General features: G+C 36.5%; 1 protein-coding gene across 1 annotated transcript; it reads left to right on the top strand.

Moving 5' to 3' along the window:
• The first annotated feature begins 222 nt into the window (after positions 1–222).
• LOC121424521 (P-selectin-like) lies at positions 223–22127 on the top strand. Its single transcript, XM_041620235.1, has 17 exons — positions 223–400; positions 1100–1294; positions 1767–1961; positions 2668–2862; positions 5868–6062; positions 6300–6494; positions 9668–9850; positions 10521–10703; positions 11808–11909; positions 12583–12702; positions 13216–13343; positions 13806–14049; positions 14762–14920; positions 16102–16125; positions 20265–20434; positions 20973–21373; positions 21755–22127. The coding sequence occupies exons 1-17, from the start codon at positions 370–372 to the stop codon at positions 21771–21773; spliced, it is 2739 nt and encodes a 912-aa protein (XP_041476169.1). The 5' UTR covers positions 223–369; the 3' UTR covers positions 21774–22127.
• Positions 22128–22661: the final 534 nt, after the last annotated feature.

The following is a 22661-nucleotide window of genomic DNA, read 5'->3' as shown; positions in this document are numbered from 1 at the left end:
ATATACACACACTAAATAAAAAACCTCAGATCATTCGACTAGATTCAAGAAGTTGTTTAGGTCTAGCTCTAGAAATACTTTTGAAGGTATAAACCAGTTGAGCAAGGAGGGTGACATACTGTCCATTTATTTCGTTTACTAATGAATTGAATGTCTAATTCATATACAATATATTTGTTTCCTTTTTCCCCTTTATGATTGATAGCTGCGACATGCTCTATACCCGATGACTTCCCGCCACATGTCATTGCAATAGTGGATGACTGTACATCTGGATCTATCATAGAATATAGTACATCGTGTGCTTATAAATGTGAGACTGGATACCAAACTACAGATCTTACAAAGTTGAAATGTCTAGAAAGTGGCATGCTGTCGATGGGTCTTCCTAACTGTACAGGTACTTCTTCAATCAAAGTTACTACCCAATGAGCGAAGAGAAAGCGCAAAGTTGAAGTGTGATGGCTGGCCTTCAGTTCTTCGGCGGGTCTCAGAATTATTCGTACGATCTTAAAATCATTCAAGAAAACTAAATTACAGTTGGTCAAAAATGAAATGTAACATAATGTAGGGGCGAGGATGAAATGCTGTTGAAGCATGGAAAACAATTGGATTATAAATGATTTAACTATCTTATGGGAAGTTTTAATGCACCACCACCCTCGATTTCGCAATTCTTTCTTTGAAAGTAGTAAAATGGTTGGTATCCAATGTCTTGAGTGACTCAAGGTACAAGAATCTTACTGTCAAACTAGATTTTGAATACTTGCTTTTGGCAGCAATGAAAATTGCTTACTCTTTTAATTTGTTAATATTAGATGATTTCCCTCATGTCGTGTTATTGCTACATCCGGCATGTCCGGGCTCAGGCAAATCATGATGTATCCATAACCAGATTCTTGACACTTCAAAGTTGTTAACTGTTCCATCGCCGGAGATTTCCTAATTTCAGTTGACTTCTCCCCAGTGTATGCGTGTTGTGAGCGTCACTTTGAGCAAGGAGAGTGACATACTGTCCATTTATTTCGTTTACTAATGAATTGAATGTCTAATTCATATACAATATATTTGTTTCCTTCTTCCCCTTTATGATTGATAGCTGTGACCTGCTCTATACCCGATGACTTCCCGCCACATGTCATTGCAATAGGGGATGACTGTACATCTGGATCTATCATAGAATATAGTTCATCGTGTGCTTATAAATGTGAGACTGGATACCAAACTACAGATCTTACAAAGTTGAAATGTCTAGAAAGTGGAACACTGTCGATGGGTCTTCCTACCTGCACAGGTATTTCTTTTTAATCAAAGTTACTAGCCAATGACCGGAAAGAAAGCGCCAAGTTGACGTGCAGTGGCTGGCCTTAAGTACTTTGACGGGTCTCCGAAATATTTGTACATTCTTCAAATTATTCAAGAAAAGTATAGTGATTGTGAATGAAGCATCGATTGAAGCATTGTCATTCATCCAATTGTTCCCAGGCGAAATAAGCTGACCATTACCAACGGAAGGACATTACTTTCTATTTTTCTCTTTTTTTCTTGATGTAACAAAATAGCGTATTTTGTCGACATATGATCTTAGTATATGTAGAGGACGACTGCCCAGAATGATTTTGAAAATGGACATGTTATTCTTAAAAGCGAAAAAGAAAAGGTGGCAATTTCAAAACGTCTTTTTTATTGTTGTTTTATTGCCACACGCGGGACAATTAATATCTCGATAACTAAATTCTGACCGTATTAAATCCCTTTTCGTCTAGTTGTGAATTGTTCCATCCCCGATGTCTTCCCGTCACGTCTGAGTGCAGTGGACACCCAATGTTCTTCTGGGGCTATTGTAGAATATAATACATCATGCACCTATGAGTGTGAAAAGGGATACATGACAACGGGTCCTTCCTCATTATCATGTTCAGAAAGTGGGGAGCTGACAATGGACCTTCCTAACTGCACAGGTGATTAATTACTCAATGGTTGCTTTTTTATTCGAACTTTCAAAGTAATTTGAAAGAAGATTGATCGTGGGATCAATTACCGATAAGGAACTATGTAGATATACACACACTAAATAAAAAACCTCAGATCATTCGACTAGATTCAAGAAGTTGTTTAGGTCTAGCTCTAGAAATACTTTTGAAGGTACAAACCAGTTCCTTGATATTTTGCGCTTCTCACCGTCTAACCAAATGGTTAAAGCGTGGGCTAGAAAAGCCAGAAATCGCAAATCTACGGAAGTTAAGCATGCTAGAGCTGACAATCACAAGACGTGTAAGAATATCCTAGTGCAGAAAGCTGGCTAGCAGAACATTGCAGTCATTGTAATAAAGACGAGAAAGATTGGAAAGCCAAAGCAAGATATCCTTATTTCAAATTTACTTTCCTCCTCGGTGTACGTTCATTCAGCATGCAAGAGAAGTAGCACGCCAATCGGATTTCATCACCAAGGAAAATATTGCCGTCAGTTTGATAATTCAGTGAAAAGAAAGATTGGAAAAGCCATGCCAGACCACATTTTTTTTAATTTCTATTTTGCTTTCATCCTGAGCGTAGGCATGTCGTGATTAACACTTTTGTTCAACAAGAAACGTAACGTGTCAATATCAAATTGAACGTCTTCATTCAGAATATTTCTGTTTCCTTCTTCCCCTTCATGATTTATAGTTGTGACATGTTCTATACCTGATGAGTTGCCGCCACATGTCATTGCAGTAGTGGGTGACTGTACATCTGGATCTATCCTTGGAATTGATGCATCTTGTGCTTATACATGTGAGACTGGATACCAAACTACAGATCTTACAAAGTTGAAATGTCTAGAAAGTGGCATGCTGTCGATGGGTCTTCCTAACTGTACAGGTACTTCTTCAATCAAAGTTACTACCCAATGAGCGAAGAGAAAGCGCAAAGTTGATGTGTGATGGCTGGCCTTCAGTGCTTCGGCGGGTCTGAGAATTATTCGTACGATCTTAAAATCATTCAAGAAAACTAAATTACAGTTGGTCAAAAATGAAATGTAACATAATGTAGGGGCGAGGATGAAATGCTGTTGAAGCATGGTAAACAACTGGATTATAAATGATTTAACTATTTTATGGGAAGTGGAAATGCACCACCACCCTCGATTTCGCAATTCTTTCTTTGAAAGTAGTAAAATGGTTGGTATCCAATGTCTTGAATGACTCAAGGTCCAAGAATCTTACTGTCAAACTAGATTTTGAATACTTGCTTTTGGCAGCAATGAAAATTGCTTACTCTTTAGATTTGTTAATATTAGATGATTTCCCTCATGTCGTGTTATTGCTACATCCGGCATGTCCGGGCTCAGGCAAATCATGATGTATCCATAACCAGATTCTTGACACTTCATTGACATGATATTGTATTTCGACAAGTTGTTAACTGTTCCATCGCCGGAGATTTCCTAATTTCAGTTGACTTCTCCCCAGTGTATGCGTGTTGTGAGCGTCACTTTGAGCAAGGAGAGTGACATACTGTCCATTTATTTCGTTTACTAATGAATTGAATGTCTAATTCATATACAATATATTTGTTTCCTTCTTCCCCTTTATGATTGATAGCTGTGACCTGCTCTATACCCGATGACTTCCCGCCACATGTCATTGCAATAGGGGATGACTGTACATCTGGATCTATCATAGAATATAGTTCATCGTGTGCTTATAAATGCGAGACTGGATACCAAACTACGGATCTTACAAAGTTGAAATGTCTAGAAAGTGGAACACTGTCGATGGGTCTTCCTACCTGCACAGGTATTTCTTTTTAATCAAAGTTACTAGCCAATGACCGGAAAGAAAGCGCCAAGTTGACGTGCAGTGGCTGGCCTTTAGTACTTTGACGGGTCTCCGAAATATTTGTACATTCTTCAAATTATTCAAGAAAAGTATAGTGATTGTGAATGAAGCATCGATTGAAGCATTGTCATTCATCCAATTGTTCCCAGGCGACATAAGCTGACCATTACCAACGGAAGGACATTACTTTCTATTTTTCTCTTTTTTTCTTGATGTAACAAAATAGCGTATTTTGTCGACATATGATCTTAGAATATGTAGAGGACGACTGCCCAGAATGATTTTGAAAATGGACATGTTATTCTTAAAAGCGAAAAAGAAAAGGTGGCAATTTCAAAACGTCTTTTTTATTGTTGTTTTATTGCCACACGCGGGACAATTAATATCTCGATAACTAAATTCTGACCGTATTAAATCCCTTTTCGTCTAGTTGTGAATTGTTCCATCCCCGATGTCTTCCCGTCACGTCTGAGTGCAGTGGACACCCAATGTTCTTCTGGGGCTATTGTAGAATATAATACATCATGCACCTATGAGTGTGAAAAGGGATACATGACAACGGGTCCTTCCACAATATCATGTTCAGAAAGTGGGGAGCTGACAATGGACCTTCCTAACTGCACAGGTGATTAATTAATCAATGGTTGCTACTTTATTCGAAATTTCAAAGTAATTTGAAAGATTAATCATGGAATCAATTACCGATAAGGAACCCTTAAACTGTAGATACACACACACTAAATAAAAAAACCTCAGATCATTCGACTAGATTCAAGAAGTTGCTTAGGTCTAGTTCTAGAAATAATTTTGAAAGTATAGACCAGTTCCTTGATCTTTTGCGCTTCTCACCATCTAACCAAATGGTTAAAGCATGGGCTAGAAAAGCCAGAAATCGCAAATCTACGGAAGTTAAGCATGCTAGAGCTGTTATTCACGAGACGTGTAAGATTATCCTAGTGCAGAAAGCTGGCTAGCAGAACATTGCAGTCATTGTAATAAAGACGAGACAGATTGGAAAGCCAAAGCAAGATATCCTTATTTCAAATTTACTTTCCTCCTTGGTGTACGTTTATTCAGCATGCAAGAAAAGTTAACACTCATAAATTTTTGTCTCAAAAGTTGCGCGAGACCTGAAAGTAAAAATTCAGCAAGCGACGACTTAAATAAAAAAAATGCGCTGCTTGCGGATTTATCCCGAAATATACATATATATATTTACATGTGTGAAGTTATACAAGTACAACAGCTTTTACAACTCTTTTATTTAAATATTTTGTGAAAGAAATGAACGAAGAGAACAATGCTAGGCGTAGCTTAAATCATGGTTCCTCAGAGCTATCTACCCTTTGGAAAAATTGGTGATGCAGAAAAATTGTCTCTGCTGGGAATCGAACCCGGGCCTCCAGCTTTGAACGCAGGTGTCTTAACCACTAGACCACAGAAACGGGTTGGTAGCTAGGGTGACCCTGATCCAGTTGACCGTCAGATACACAGATTTTCGACACTACCAATTATAATTTTCTTTGTCGGGTGTAGGTGGGTTTTGAACAATAAAAAGCCGCCATGCCTCAGCTGGATCAACGCTATATTGCTTTGATACAGTACATGTATAGGAGAAAGTATACAAATGTGTGAAATTATACACGAACAACAGCTTTGGCAACTCTTATTTTAATATTTCGTGAAAGAAATGGATGAAGAGAACAATGGTTTGATATTTTTAATATGATTATTTTAATATTTCGTGAAAGAAATGGATGAAGAGAACAATGGTTTGATACCTTGATTCCTGAATATTACGTCAAAGTCTATTACAAAATTTGATATTTATAATAAAATATCAATATTTTTCCTCGCTCGCTTCGCTCCCTCGCAATAAAAAAAACTAAGTGATACAGCATATGTAGCCCCCTCGAATTTTTTGGCTCATTACGCCACTGCTTTTCACCTCGTGATATGATTGGGAAATTTTTGGCTCTTGCCGTCCCCCCCTGTCCACCGGCCCCTGCATTTGATACTCTATTTTATATTTTCTTTACGCATTAGTTGTGACTTGTTCGATTCCTGACGCCTTCCCGCCATATGTTAGTGCAACAGAAAGTCAATGTTCGTCAGGAGTCGTGATAGAATATAATACATCCTGTACCTATGAATGCGATACTGGATACAGGATAACTGGTGCTGAAACATTGTCATGTACAGAAGGTGGGCAGCTATCTGGAAACCTCCCAAACTGCACAGGTGATTATATGATATTTCAAAATCAAGTCGCCTGATCTCCATGGCAGGTTAATCGTCAAAACCTTTCTTTTTGTTACACTTTGTGTTATTTATTTACCAAACATTATGATGTATAGTGCTTTGTAAAATATATGTATGATTTGAGAAGTAATGCAGAAATTTAAGCAGTTTTATAGCCATTTGAATGTAAATGACAAAACTCCAAAGTGATAAGTGTAGTAATATGCTTTATTTCAGACGTTACGTGTATCATTCCCGATGACTTTCCATCACATCTTAGTTCAGTCAATGGCAACTGTTCACCAAGATCTTCCATCGGCTACAACACCACTTGTACTTTTGCATGTGATACTGGGTATAATCTGGTAGGATCCAATTTGGTGTCCTGCACTGGAAGTGGAGCTTTATCGGCCGAATTGCCAAGATGTGCAGGTAAGTTTTATTAATGATAATATTTTTGAATTTGCTTCTCACACTGCCCTTTGTAAATATTTCCATTGTACTTTTTATACAATGCTGTCTTTTTATTTTGTGTATTCATTTTTAATTTCTAGTATCATTTTAGAGTGATTATCCTATACCAGTAATTGCCATTGCGCCTTTTGAAACAATGGCCGAGGGGATTCGAATTCACCATCTCACGATCACAAGTACTATGTTGTAACCATTATTTAACCCTAAAAAGACTGGGGGGCTGATTCAGGCCCCCCCTCGACATTTTTCGCGATAAATCCGCCGCGCGAATTTTTTTGACCGCGTCACTCGCTGACTTTTTACTTTCAAGTCTCGCGCAACTTTTGAGACCAAAATTGTGACCCCGGGTACGCGGTTCCAAAATCACGCAACATTTCGTAAGTGCATGCAGACCCCAAATTACTCAAAAATGTGAATTTGTGTACAAATCCAATGCAAATAGTGTTCTTAGCCAAAATTCATAAATGTAACATTATTTTTCCCTTTACTGCTTAAAATCAATTAATTTTATCTTTTTTATGGTAGAAATAAAGTCCCCGACAATTTCCATTGAAAAAACAATTAAAAAAAGTCGAAAAACAAAGAAATACATAATAAATTTAGAAAACAATAGAATACATAAGAAAATAAATGTGATTTTGATTTTTTTTTCTTCGATCAGATGCCTATCTAGAGTATATGAAACAAAAATTAGCATTTCAGGGACATTATTTTATTAATTAGAGCAAACTTATGATTTTACGCATAAATTAGCATAATGAATGAGACATGAGATTTTTTGCAGAATTTGATGTTATAGTTTTGTAGATAATGCCATGGGTAACGCACGTGCCAACTTTCGTCGCGATCGCGCGAACGACGGCCGAGATCATAAGGGGGGGGGGGGGCGTCTTCTTAGGCGTCGTAATAGCCCAGTCTATTTAGAGTTAATGTCTGGCTTCACCTTTGTCTAATATAAATAAGATATAATCGAGGCTATCAAATATGATAGGGTAATAATGAAATTCAGTAGGGGAAGGCGGGGTAAGTTGTGACACTTTTTGCATTTTGCATGTTAGAATTGATATGACTAGTACTATTGTAGAAATAAGTACCTTGCCTTTAAATTTGATTCTCGTGAAATGCTTTTCACCTACATATAACTTTCTACCCCCACACTGAAAGTCATCGTGACCTTTGAAAAAAACCGATGTCAAATGGCTCAACTTGCCCCATATATGGGGTAAGTTGTGCCACCATCTGGGGTAAGTTGAGCCACAAAAACTACGTACAAATGTATGGGGGAGAACCAGCGTGTCAATTTTTTGTTTAAAGTCTTTTCACTTGCTAATTCTCTATAAATACTAACATCATTTAAAAGGAAAAGAGCAGTCATGTAAATTTGCTCCTTTCAACCTGCATTTCAATCTATTTTTATGGTTTGTTTTTTAAGATACATTACCATGAGAATTACCATGACTCAACTTGCCCCATGCTGTTTGGCTCAACTTACCCCAGTCCGAACTTAGTGCGATAATTTTGTATCCACACATTTATTATGCATCTATCATATAAAAGACTATGACAAGAATGAAGATCCATACCTGGACTTACAATGCTGTTATCATGTCTTTACTATATTTAAAGACGTGTGTGTGAATAAAGTACTTATCTATTTCACACTCTTTTTTACTTTTTTGGCTGAAATTCATACTTTTCCCTCTAAAAAACTACTTTTTGTTTCAAAGTGGAAAACAATGTTGTGGGGTTAGGGGTTATGCTATGGGTCATCAATACATGACACCACCACAATGTCTGACTCGTTCATCATTGGCCTAGGGCTGGTGGCTCAACTTGCCCCTATGCTCAACTTACCCCGCCTTCCCCTATATGCCACTGCATAGTAAGACAGCAACATCCCTACCTTGTAAGATATATTTCAGATAATATATAAAATGCGTAAAAAGTGGTAGATGTCCTAAAACAAAAATATATAAACTCCTCCAAAAAAGTTTGTAAATCTGACTTTGATCGATAATCCTTCTGCGATTTTAGTAAATGTCAATGTGCAATTAATATTAATGAATAGAACATTTAATTTTCTTTAAAAATTGGGGCAAGGTCAGAATTCAAAAGCTGCAAAATGACACAATATTGAAAGTCACTGTTCTTTTTTCCGTGGTGATGAAATTCTCAGCGGTTTCTTTTTTATTTGATCGATGATTTCACCTCAGTTGTAAATATCAATGTTTAATTAATATCAATGAACAGATCATTTAATTTTCTTTAAAATGATACCCTACATGATGTGATTATGATTCAAATGGAGGTGCAGTGCCTTGAAATGCGGGGCAAGGTCAAAATTTAAAAGTTGCAAAATTACACAATATTGAATGTCATTGTTCTTTTTTCATTTCGTAATGAGTGAGTTTCTCAGCGGTTTCTTTTAATTATTCTCATGCACCTTAACATCAACATTAACATGGAATCAAACACACCTCTGCACAAGCAAACACATAACAAACAAACAAACATACAGGGGTATTTCAAACCACGACTCAAACCATGTTATCTCACAGAACCATCACTACAGAAGCAGGGGCTTGGTTTGAATGGATTTTCATCCGTATTGACACAGACAAAAGAATCATGTTCTGTATTGACCGTTAATGCCAATTTCTGCTCGTTTTGCAGCTTTTCAGTTCTGACCTCATCATACACTTTCGAATCTTGCTCTTTTCGTGATGGCATGATCTTAACAAGCATGGTATCATTTTAAAGAGAATTAAATGATCTTTTGAATGTTATAAATTATGCATTGTGTAAAATTGGGAGTTGGGAGAAATTAATGGCCAAAGTCAGATTTCCAAACTGTTTTTACTCGTTTTGCAGCTTTTCAATTCAGACCTCATCCAACACTTTTGAATCCTACTCTTTTTGTGATGGCATGATCATAACAAGAATGGTATCAATTTAAAGAAAATTAAATGATCTTTTGAATGATGTCAAATATGCATTGTTCGGAGAAATTAATGGCCTAAGTCAGATTTCCAATCTTTTTTAGGGGTTTATATATAAAGAGTAATGTGGCAATGTTAACAACTTATCTGTGGTATTATAATAATAAAACCCCACTTTCATTCATTTTGTAGGTGTCTTGTGTAACGTGCCATCGACCTTTGACTCGGTAACGTCAACATGCGATGTAGGGTCAACGGTGACATATAGTACTTCCTGTGAATTTTCATGTACTTCCGGTGTCATTGAGAGTGGAAACGCAGAACGGTTCTGTCGCGCAGATGGCACATTTTCTGGCAAGGACCTCACTTGCGCAGGTATTACAGTTGTTTGTTTTCTACTACTACTACTACTACTAACACTACCCCTACTACTACTACTACTACCACCACCATCATCATCATCATCATCACCACCGCCACCACTACTGCTATTTCTTCTTCTGCTACTCTTACTGATAGTACTTCTTCTTTTTTTTTTATTTATTTCACATCTTTATCCAGAGTAGCCTGTTCAGCTTTATACAAACAAATATGCAAAATTACACAATATATACAATTTAAATAGTCATTAACAAATCGCTGGTCTTCCACAGGGCTCTGCATAAATACCAAAAAACATATAATTCATAACATAAAGAAAACATAAGTAAAGAAAATATATATACATGTATATATCTGATATTGCTCCTGCTATTATTACTACTACTAGTTGTAGTAGTAGTATACTTAGTAGTAGTAGTAGTAGTAGTAGTAATAGTAGTATACTTAGTAGAAGTTGTAGTATAAGTTTAAAAAAAACATGAAAATTATCATCAATAACGATCATGTGAATATATATTTATAACATTTAATTGGATTACACGTATTTTAACATCCTTCCTATTGCATTTTCTTGTTTAAAATCTATTAGTACTATTAATCTATCAATATGTCAAATCTAATTTTTATAGTTCAAATGTCTACATTTTGCTATGTTCCACGACAGAGGTTATGTGCAACATTCCAGTCTATTCTACTCCGCTTTCGTCTTCTCAGTGCCATTCCGGAGGCCGTGTAGCTGTCGGGACACTTTGCCAATTTAATTGTGAAAGTGGTGACGTCACTCAACCCGCGAACATCATCTGTTCTAATACAGGTCAACTGCAGAATGACGTTCCACAATGTCTAGGTGAGAAAATTGTCAATATTGGCGTCCCCATCTCAACTTCGATGTGGTGTGTTGAGGTGTATTCCCCGACCATAGTGAGAATGATGCAGAACTATAGTGGTGCATGTATTTCGTAATCGTTTATACTCGTCCGACCCGGTGTCAACAATGCTCCCGTCAAATTTCTTAAAGTCCCAGTTGGATCCCTGGAATGGAGGGCAGTGGGCGGGTAGCTATAGAGTAGAACTCATACCGTGCTATCAGCATTAGATATGAAAACATTGGCACGCACATTCAGCCCTTTTGACCTGCTCAGTGTTTGCGATGGTCGGATCACCACCTTTGTGAATTCACGTGCAATTGGAAACTCTGATTACAGTATAGTTACATTAGGGGGGCGATCGCCCCACCAATGAAAATATTAGAGGGGCAAACATATCATTTTGCCCCCCCAATAATTCCGCATGTGCAAAAAATAAAATAAGATTGTAATGTTACACAGTAATCAGCAAGCGAGATTGAGATACACAACTCGTTTTTATCTAAAATCGTGTTCAAAATCTCCGCTTTTCAGATTGGAATACAAAATATTTTCAGCTCGCGCTCGCATCATTTCTTTAGCAAAAACCCATATTTCTCCTGATTAAATAGGTGAATAGAATGTCTCGGTTTCGGTTCTAATTTTCTAAACCTCAAAAGAACTCCCACTTTGATTTGCAATAATCTTATGTAGGATATATATCTTTTTTTTTTATTAAAAATGTCCATTAAACTCAATTTTTTTTCAGATCGTAATATCAAAATTTTCAGCTCGTGCTTCGTGTTCGCATTAATTTGTTGATAAGATATGTTTATATACAATGTATATAGGCATATGTGTGTGTATTTGTGTGTATGTGTGAGTTTGTTTGTTTTGTGTGATCGAGCGCCTTTGGAAAGTTGATTCATGATTTATGATTTTGCCCCCCCCCCATCTGAAAAATTGATCGACGCCCCTGGCCGGTACTAATGTGTGCACATGTTGAAGAAAATGAGTAAAAACTCTACAAAACAATCGGTTTATGACCCGACATAGCCACACTAGTTTCATTCAGTTATGTTATGTTGTATTTATTTTTTTTCTAGAGACGTGTGGTTCGGCAGTGTGTAGCGAAGGCCAGTACTGTGGATCCAATGACACATGCCGCTGTGTAAGGGGTTCTTTGACAGCACAAGCGGTGTGTTCAGGTATGTTGTGTAGTAGACTAGTAATATTGACTGATAATATTGAATCATTTTAATGCACCAATTCTAATTTGGAAGATATGATTGCTTGAGGAGAATTTTATAGATTTTGCTATTCGTGCTTTTTTATTTGAGTTAAAAGGATTCATAGAGTATTTAAAATATGACGATAAAAAAGAATATTCATCTAAATTTGAACGAAAATGTGCATAATACAGGCCGTATGCATGGTATGGAAAGAAATATTCAGAAGTTTCTATCAGAAGCGCTATTCATATATAGGAATACTGATTACTATCTAAAAAGGATACACGATTAAGGCGTATGATATCTTACATATTTTGCGAGGTATTATTTACTTTAATCTTGATACACATAGAATCATAGAAAGTAAAGAAACATAAAATACGGAATGGCATCACACTCCGATTCGAAGACGGGAGTTTATACATTGTGACATCAAAATAATGTTTTGGAAGGGGGGTGAGAGGGTCACGTCGACGTCGTAATAGAATATCATTAATTGTAATTTTCTATTGGCAAGTGTCAACTCATAAAACACATTTTTTTTTAACGAAATATTCGGAAATAATACAATACTCTGGACAGCTTAATGTCTATCTTATTTTCTTTTGAATTTGTATAATATGCAAGGAATACCTATATGTTGTCCTAGATTCATGCAGAGGTGCCTGTTCCATCAATGAAATATGTACTACTAACAGTGTGACCGAGGTATCTGCTTGTGACTGCGCCCCAGGAAAAGTTCGAGAAATGGACAACAATCAGTGTCTTGGTAGGTATATGAGGGCGCCATAACACAAATGCATTAACATTTAACATTAAATGCTAAATGAAATGACCTATCAAGATCATCGTTGCATGCGCATTTTGCTTAGTAGACTGAATACGAATCAATCAGAATTGTTCTTTCAAATTAGCGATCGATCGCCAACCTTCAGGGTACGTGACCGTGGTGAAAGACTATGTATCCCTGAGGAAATATCCATTGTATTGAAAGAAGAAGCTATCCAATTGCATCGTGAGGACATCGTAGATTGTATGGGTATCCTACGATCAGTGCAAGGGCATCTTATGATGTCTTTACAATCTCCGTACGACATGTGTTGGGTTATGCCTTTTGCCGTCTACGATGCCCAACTCATGCCATTCATGCAATAGTATGATAATGATACTGGTAATCCTAAACAGGATTGTCAGATGTCAATTTCATCTCGGGAACAGACATGCCTTTGGTTGAATCAGTTTGTGCTTAATCATTTCCATTTGATTGTCATTTCTTGATAAGATGCCATTAATCTGGAGGGAACCATTACGGTGCTGGAGATCAACGGCTCGGAAGCCATATTCTCTGAAGAACTGGGAAACAAAAGTAGCTCAGAGTTCCAGCAAATTGAGTCGACATTTTCACAACAGGTAATGCTACGTTGAGATCCAGTTTTCAAAACGCGCGTAACTACTGAAAGCAGCAATGCATTTATTATTGATTCGAGTACATTGGATCGATATGAGCCAAGTAATTTGACGTCGTATATCCTCGTTGGAAAGCTATGTTTAATGATGTCAAAATTAATTTATACCTAAGCTTTGCCAATGTGAGTATTGCATATATATTCCCGCAACACAAATTGATGAGATCAATTAAGAATATGAAATAACACATCCGACTTGTAACAGGTCAGGCTTTTAAAGTCAAACTAGAGCATAAAAAAATGTTGATTAGCTTTGAATGTTTCTATTAATCATTATTTTAATGACATGGAGCCATGGAAATAAAAAGCACAGTGTTCAATACGTATGCATTCGGGAACGGGGAAGGAGGAGAGTATTAATAAGATCAAAGAGTTCTTATCTTATTCCTATTGTTACCATTCCCAGATGATGTCGAACATTGGGTCAGTCAATAACAGCATCGATGACGTCACTATTATCAGTATCACGAGCGGCAGTTTGGTAATCACCTACAGACTCAGCTTAGCGACGGCACCCGAATCTAACCCGGAAGTACTTGCTGACGAGCTGAGTATGACACTATGGCAGCACCTAGACAGTAATAACGGAATGCTTGACTCTACTACAAGTACTCTCTTCCGGGTGGTTCGTGATGTTCCTTCACTACAAGGCATGCTATATATATTCCTACAATTGATGTTACGCATACGAATCAAGGTCAACCCCAGGGTATTGTTGAATGGGGTTTCAAATCCTGTTTATCAATGGAAACAGAGGTAATACAGAGTTCTACCCGGAAACCGCCTTCTATCTTTAATAGATTCACATCTTACCCAGATCAACACTTATTACCGTATTTTTTTAAATTTGGTCCCCCTACTTTTTATCCAATCATTGTGGCAATTACTATTTTTATGATTCATTCATTGATTGATAATTATTACCTTCGTTACTATGACTACCAACAGTACTACTACTTTTGTTTTGTGAAGATTACAACCATCAAAAATTTGTATGCAGTGAAAGGCATTATCATCATGGTCAGCATAATCACCCTCATTACAATCCTAACGATTTATTTCAAGAATTTAGTTACATAAAATTACAAAGTGTATGGTACAGTATTAATTTAGTTGTTTAAGATAAGGTGTGAAGGTACAAGTACTGATACTTACACTGTTGGTTGATCAGATAAGTCAATGAGATCGGTATCATTTTTTGGTTACTATTTACATGCTAATCGAGTTGGGGTTTTGCCTTTTTGATGAAAAAAAATTGTTTGATTTCTACCAGATACTTTTTAAATCTTATATAATTAAATTCTTCAAACTTTCTTGATATGCAAAGTGTATAAATACTAATGATTTCTCATTATGTCACAGTTTTGACAATGGACGAATGTTCAGATCCCATTTCAAATGATTGTTCTTCAAACGCAATTTGCATCAACCACGACATGGCCGGTGGGTTTACATGCAAATGTTTACCCGGATACCGTGACTTCTACCCTGAAGTACTTCCTGGTCGTTTCTGTTTTCAGAGTAAGTAAAAAAAAAGTCATCACAATCTTTTGTTGGGAATAAAAAAAACTCTTTGATACAAAACTGGGCCTCAGATTATTATTATTTTATTTAGTCTATTGTCATTATATTTTATGCAAATGGGTTCAAACACTGGCAACTGCCAAAACTTACCCCCAAAAGGCAGAGAATCTAATTAGTTATGGGGCTAATAGCAACATATAATGCTTCAATGCATTCAGTATCCAAGTAATTATGATCAAACTCTCTAGAATGGTACGGGTAAAGGGATGGTCCAGGCTGGAGATATTAATATCTCAATGAATATAGTAAAATATACAAAGCAATATAATGAAAAATTAATCTAAATCGGATAATAAATAACGAAGTTATTAAATTTTAAAGATGTGCATTATAACGGTGAAACAGTTCTAGGCATGCATTCATGAATATTCATTAGTTGGTCTGATGATGTCCTATCCCCACTTGTACTTTTGTATTTTATTATGTGAAATTAGGTTTATTCAAAACATTTCTACCAAGAACTTAAACAATTGGATTGTTAATAAGTGCATTAGTTACTTTTTGCTGCAACTTATTTCATCATAATGGCAACACATCATTTTGCACATGTATGAACAAATTAAATATTTATGATTTCATGTAATAACAAGAAAAAAGGGAAATAAAAAATGTGACATCATCAGCCCACCTAATGAATATTCATGACGATGTATATATATAAAATTGTTTCACAAAATATTAATAAACTTAAAAAATCAATAATTTCGTTATTTGTTCTAAATTTTGGTGAAATTCTAAGCATTTTGCTCTGTGAATTTTACTCTATTTAGATATAAATATATTCAGCCCGGACCATCCCTTTAATTAAGTATTCTAAAGAAGATTAAAAAAATTCAGGAAGTAAACTCGTTAATCGGTTTCACGTTCTAGTTGCGCAGTGAAAATGCTGTATTGATCAGATCAACTCAGACGTACGTACCGCTGATGAACTGGCCAGTGATTGTGACGTATGATATATGTAAGTACGTGGTATATTCATATGCGCAGTCAGGATACACACAACGACTGTCAAACGTGCTTGGAAAATGAGGTCTCTTTTACAGAAATGTACTTTAATTCAAATAAATCAAAAGTTCTTACTAAACAAACAGTTTCTATTGTTTTTCTTATTTCCCTAGATCATTCTGAGAATTCTGATCCTGGTAAGTAACTATTTTGACAATCTATTTTTATCAAATTTACAAAATCGGGGTTTGCTTTGTAGTTTTAGCTTTTCATTCTCAATAATGGTTGTTTTGAGGGTTTATTAGTTCTAATACATGCACATGTACACATGTTTCATCTTGGTTTGAGAATTTTTTAAATCGGCTGCTCACAAAGTTAAACAATCCCTTTAAGTCATCTTACAATGACAGTAATGAAAATTAAAAGAAGGTTTGGATATTTTGTTTTCACCAAAGTGCAAAATATGCATGCAGGAATATCCATCTCTAAGATGACCCGTTTGAAAAAAGAGGAAAAATCAACTGTAAATCGATCCGTGTTGGCAAGGGATGGTTTGTTCTTAAAGTACACAAGACGTAACGTACAACTGGTGAAGCTTCCTTGGATCATTGCTATCAGATAATCAGTCATTTTAATTTCCAATCAACGACGGTTTAAATCAAGTATATGAATACGTGTTTATCATTTGTCAGATCTTGATTCTGAATTTCGAAAATTCAGCCATAGATGTTCACACCAGACATGCCAGAGAGAATATGGTTTCTGGAAATAGTATCTCCTAAGGAAAAGAATCAGTTTTGCATTAGATGGGTAAAGTTGTTTGTAACATACTAGACTTCATTCTCAGGGAAAATCGGCACAAAAAATGCGAGAACGTTTTACTTTATACCAAGGCTAAATATTTTGATCATGATGCCTCTCGGAATACCTGCCCTGCAAGAATGAAACATTTGATCATCACCCTCTACAGAGACTCCAACTCTCCTGCTTTCAGCGGGAGATCTCCGAAAGCCCATTTTCGAAAAATCTTCCGCTCGAGATTTAATATCTCCCGCCCAGGCCCTGTGTCTCCCGCTTAAGTTGTGTTATCTCCTGCTTGAAATTATTCTTCTCCCGCCCAAACACCTTTTTAAACTAACTGGAATCAAATTTACATATCCAAGCCGATATTCAAGTTAACCCTATTTAGGCCGGGGTATTTTGGGAGTTCATATGGCCGGGGGGGGGGGGCTCCCAGCCCCCCCCTTCAGATCTCGGCCGTCGACCGCGCGATCGTGCCGAAAATTGGCACGCGGGTTGCCTTGGACATAATTTACAAGATTGTATAGTAATTTATTTCATGCGAAGAGCTATTAAGTGATTATGCTAATTTATGCGTAATTAGTATGCAAAATCATACTTTTTCCTCTAACTCCCTAAATAAAGTTCCAAATGTACTATTTTTTGGTATAGAAACTCTTTATGGTGTTCTTAGCAAGTGTACACAAAAAAATTGCGATATCAAATCATTTTCTTATGTATTATATTGTTATTTGCAATTTTTGTCTCACCTGCGAAGCAGAGTGAGACTATAGGCGCCGCTTTTCCGACGGCGGCGGCATCAACATCAAATCTTAACCTGAGGTTAAGTTTTTGAAATGACATCATAACTTAGGAAGTATATGGACCTAGTTCATGAAACTTAGCCATAAGGTTAATCAAGTATTACTAAAGATCCTATTATAGTTTCATGTCACATGACCAAGGTCAAATGTCGTTTAGGGTCAATGAACTTAGACCATGTTGGAGGAATCAACATCGAAATCTTAACCTGAGGTTAAGTTTTTGAAATGTCATCATAACTTAGAAAATATATGGACCTAGTTCATGAAACTTAGACATTAGCTTAATCAATTATCACTGAACATCCTGCGTTAGTTTTATGTCACATGACCAAGGTCAAAGGTCATTTAGGGTCAATGAACTTTGGCCGAATCGGGGGTATCTGTTGAATTCCCATCATAACTTTGAAAGTTTATGGATCTGATTCATGAAACATGGACATAATAGTAATCAAGCAACACTGAACATTTTGTGCAAGTTTCAGGTCTCATGATTAAGGTCAAAGGTCATTTAGGGTCAATGAACTTTGGCCGATTAGGGGGTATCTGTTGAATTACCATCATAACTTTGAAAATTTATTGGTCTAGTTCGTTAAACTTGGACATTAGAGTAATCAAGTATCACTGAACACCCTGTGCGCATTTCACGTCACATGACCAAGGTCAAAGGTCAATGAATTTTTGGCCGAATTGGGTGTAATTGTTGAATTACCATCATAACTTTGAAAGTTTGTGGATCTGATTCATGAAACTTGTACATAAGAGTAATCAAGTATCATTGAACATCCTGTGCGAGTTTCAGGTCACATGATCAAGGTCAAAGGTCATGTAAGGTCAACGAACTTTGGCCATGTTAGGGGTTTTTGTTTTATAACCATCATATCTCTGTAAGTGTATTGGTCTAGTTCATAAAAAAGTGGACATACGAGTAACCATGTATCACTGAACATCTTGTGCGAGTTAGTAGTATTCAAAGTCAGCACTGCTGCTATATTGAACCGCGTGATGCAGGTGAGACGGCCAGAGGCATTCCACTTGTTTATGTATTTCTTTGTTTTTTACCTTTTGTTTTTTCAACGAAATTAGTTGGGGACTCTTCTGTGATCATAAAAAGCATAAAATAAATACATTTAGACCAGCAAAACTAAAAAAATTCATACATTTATGAATTTTGGTTGAAAACAAAATTTGCATTGACTTTGTACACAAAATCACGTTCTTGAGCAATTTTCGGTCTGACATGCACTTACATAATGTTGCGTAATTTCGGAACCACGTACCCGGGTGACGCAAAATTGGTCTCAAAAGTTGCGCAAGACTTGAAAGTAAAAAGTCAGCGAGCGGTGCGGTCAAAAAAATTCGCGCGGCGAAAATATCGCCCGATTCGTTGAGGGGGGGGGGGGCCTCCGAGGCTCCCCCCGGCCTAGATAGGGTTAAGACTTACATGTGAATAGAGCGTCAACACTCCGCGCGATCTCGTACTCGTAAATTTAGCGGGCGCGAGCTAGCTAGCATCATCCCTCTTTTATAGGCCCTCCTATGGCCTAGGTGTGTGATCTTATTCATTGAATTGTTAAGTTCTATTGTTAAAGGTCAAGTCCACCTCAGAAAAATGTTGATTTAAATCAACAGAAAAAAAAATCAGACAAGCACAATGCTGAAAATTTCATCAAAATCGGATGTAAAATAAAAAAGTTATGACATTTCAAAGTTTCGCTTATTTTTAACAAAATAGTTATATGAACGAGCCAGTTACATCCAAATGAGAGAGTCGATGACGTCACTCACTCACTATTTCTTTTGTTTTTTTATTGTTTGAATTATACAATATTTCAATTTTTACGAATTTGATGATTAGGACCTCATTGCATGAAGCACAAAATGTTAAAATAATGAAATTCCACGTGTTCAGGGAGGAAAGAAACTTCATTTCACATGACAATGACGAGAAAATAAAAATATTTCATGTAATAAAATACAAAAGAAATAGTGAGTGAGTGATGTCATCAACTCTCTCATTTGGATGTAACTGGCTCGTTCATATAACTATTTTGTTGAAAATAAGCGAAACTTTAAAATGCCATAACTTTTTTATTTTACATCCGATTTTGATGAAATTTTCAGTGTTATGCTTGTTGATTTTTTTCTCTTTTTATTCAAATCAAGGTTTGGTGGACTTGTCCTTTAAGTACTATCCTAAGGCGTACAACCCCCCCAAAAATAATAAGAAGAAAAAAAACAACTAAGTACAAAAGAGCAAGGAAAGAGAGAAGGGTAAAATATATGATTTCTTTATAGTATGATGTCAAAATCTATCACAAAGTTTGATTTTTATTAAAAGGAAAAGTATCCAATTTTTTGCTTGCTTGCTCGCAACTTTTCATTAATTTTACGCGATATGCCATATCGAGCCCCCTAATTTTTTTTGGCTCATTACGCCACTGTGTATTGAAAATTAGCCTGAGATAAAATGAGAGAGCATCTAGAATCCTAGAGCTTCCTGGGCCCTTTTAACGAGACCTGGACCCCGGCCGCAAGGGACTTCGCGCTCGTGATGTGCGCTTCGGGCATCAAATTGGAGTCTCCAGTTTGCTAGGGGATCCAGGCGGAAGAATCTCCAGATCAGCAGGTTTTTGGGGTTGGACTGCAACTACTTCCAATTTAAATACTATAAGCCCTTATTTCCATGGCAAGATCAAGCCCCAATAAAAAAAATGTATTTGATATTTATATAGATAATCCGGTAAATGGACAAACAATGTACCTGGCTATCGGGATAGTCTCTGGTGTTTTCATCGTGACCGTAGTCATTGTCCTTCTCGGCAGTCGGGCCTACGTGAACTCAAGGTGGAGAAAGTATTACGAGGAAAGCGTGTATAATCCCACGACATCCGAGACTTACAGTGTTAGTTTTACCTTTTACAGTTAAAAGTGACAATTAGATTATTAGATTCTTATATAATCAAGTTTTCTATATGAGTTAGCTGCATTTAGAAGTCGTACAGTATTCCTTTCTCATGAAGAATGATGTTTTTGTGTCAAAACACGAGAAGAATGGCCTATTGTTTACATACTTGCCAGATTATGTTTTAAATAGCACCCAGAGTGCTCTTACAGACAGTCTGATCAAATAAGGCCCATTTATTTTGTTTGACTATTCTTATTGCTCAACTGGTCTCGTTTGAAATATTGTCACCAAGGGCAAGAAGAGGGCGCCATACCAAATACTCTATAGATTGGATTGATAATGGTATAGCTCTCGATTTTATTTCCTCTGGATGTAACATGTTAATGTTACATCGCTACGAGGTATATGGCATGACTATTCTGAATAACTGTACAAAGAACAATGTTAAACTTTGTTTTAAAAAAGTATTCGTACGAGCTATACATTTTTAGAAGGTAATATCTCAATCATTTTCTTCAAAATATTATCCTTGTAGAGGAGATATCCATACCTTGATAGCTACCAAATCGAACGCAATGAAGGCTTGTTTGACAAAGCAGAGAGCACACAGCTGCGAGATCACCCATTGTATGTTAACTACACACGAACAAACGCTGGAGCTGGTGAAAGGACACCCTCTGACGATCCGACTCATTCTTCAGCTGGAACGAACCCCAATCTTGATTATTCAAAAGCAATATCAACCAATGGTTATCATGGGTGTGGCGGACAACATTTACATTACCCTTACGGTAATGGGATAGTGATCAAGGACCATTTGCCGCAGACGAAAAGACTAAAGACGAACGGAGGAGTAGGGAGGTATTCATCAACAAAACCCAGAGGCAACATTGGACAAGGAGACCATCTACCTTTAGATGCACCACATAGAGCTACGTAAGTTTCTTAATATTCACAATGCAATGTATGTGACGTGGTAAGGCAATACCTGAATTGCATGGATACTAGGATAGCATACCACAAATAATTTTGAATAGATAATAACTGTTTTCTCGTGAAGATTCGGACTGTGCCATGACTATTGATGAATTGACCAGAAAATACAATTTGCATGATTTTTCACGAATTGAAGAAAAGGAAAAAAATACATAAATTATTATCTGATTGATTTTCTAAAAAACATATCATTTATTCTCGCTGTGCTATCTGTATGTTATTTATCTTGCATGGTCATTTTTGAAGTCTTTGGGGGTGTTTTTTTTGTAGACTCTGAAGGCATATTATTTTTCAATGCATTCACCAAATCTTCTTTTGCAGATACGTCACACGATTTTGATGCAGCAACTGGACATCATGGCTCGACGACTGACGCCAAGTCAGGTTTTCATCATTGATCATTATGGTCATCGATGGTCAGAGTCATTCTTGTCAAGGAACAAAAAAAACGCCAAATGCAATGGAGGGACTTGGAACACAGTGACGCAATGGCAAACATGAACGAAAACAACTCTTGTATTGTACTCTACACCGGTCACCTGCAGTTGACTTCTTGTAAATTTAATCAAGTCCTTCGGAACGAGATTATTACGTGGTTGTTGTTTTCTTTTCCTCGGAATGGGACCAGAATGCAAAAGCAGACGGGTAGACATTAATGATGATGACCAATACTTATGCTCTAACTTCCACTGAGCGGGATCGTGCAAAAAGCGTCTGACTTTGATATTACAATGATAATGCTTAATATGAATTCATTAGCTTTCATTACTTTTTCTGATTTATTCTGATTAAAGCATCAGGAGAATTCAATTCAATCTTTATTGCAACCGTATACAAGGTTGGATTATGTACAAATAAAAATGGTTGACAATTATAAATTTCATATCTTACAAAGATTGATTTTTTATATATTAAAATTGAATTAACATCATATTAAAGAGTATCTTGAAATATCTAAAGTAAAAAAATAATTATTATACATTTAAAATGAGAAACACGTACACAGACATACATAAAATCAAGAAATACTGTATTAAATTGCACGCCCATAATAATGTCATTAACTCAGTCCAGACAAAAACAAGAATCTGAAACAAAACATAAATGATCATTGCAAATCATATATGAACCAGGGAATAAAACTATTTTTTAAATACCTGTTGGCAGTAGCGGACCGTGACCCGGAGGAGACAAAGTATTAGGGGGGAGGGGCACTGCATTGTTTGTG

The sequence above is a fragment of the Lytechinus variegatus genome, chromosome 11 (assembly GCF_018143015.1).
Source record: "Lytechinus variegatus isolate NC3 chromosome 11, Lvar_3.0, whole genome shotgun sequence".
In the NCBI taxonomy this organism is placed as follows: domain Eukaryota; kingdom Metazoa; phylum Echinodermata; class Echinoidea; order Temnopleuroida; family Toxopneustidae; genus Lytechinus; species Lytechinus variegatus.
The sequence above is the reverse complement of the archived record's forward strand: the minus strand, read 5'-3'. Positions and strand labels throughout refer to the sequence as shown.

Excerpts from the sequence above, each read along its gene's own strand:
- LOC121424521 (XM_041620235.1), top strand. The coding sequence starts at position 370 with ATGCTGTCGATGGGTCTTCCTAACTGTACAG. Across the intron at positions 2,863-5,867 it reads GGGTCTTCCTAACTGTACAG|TTGTGACTTGTTCGATTCCT; the intron begins GTACTTCTTCAA and ends TTTACGCATTAG. Across the intron at positions 14,921-16,101 it reads TGGTCGTTTCTGTTTTCAGA|ATCATTCTGAGAATTCTGAT; the intron begins GTAAGTAAAAAA and ends TTATTTCCCTAG.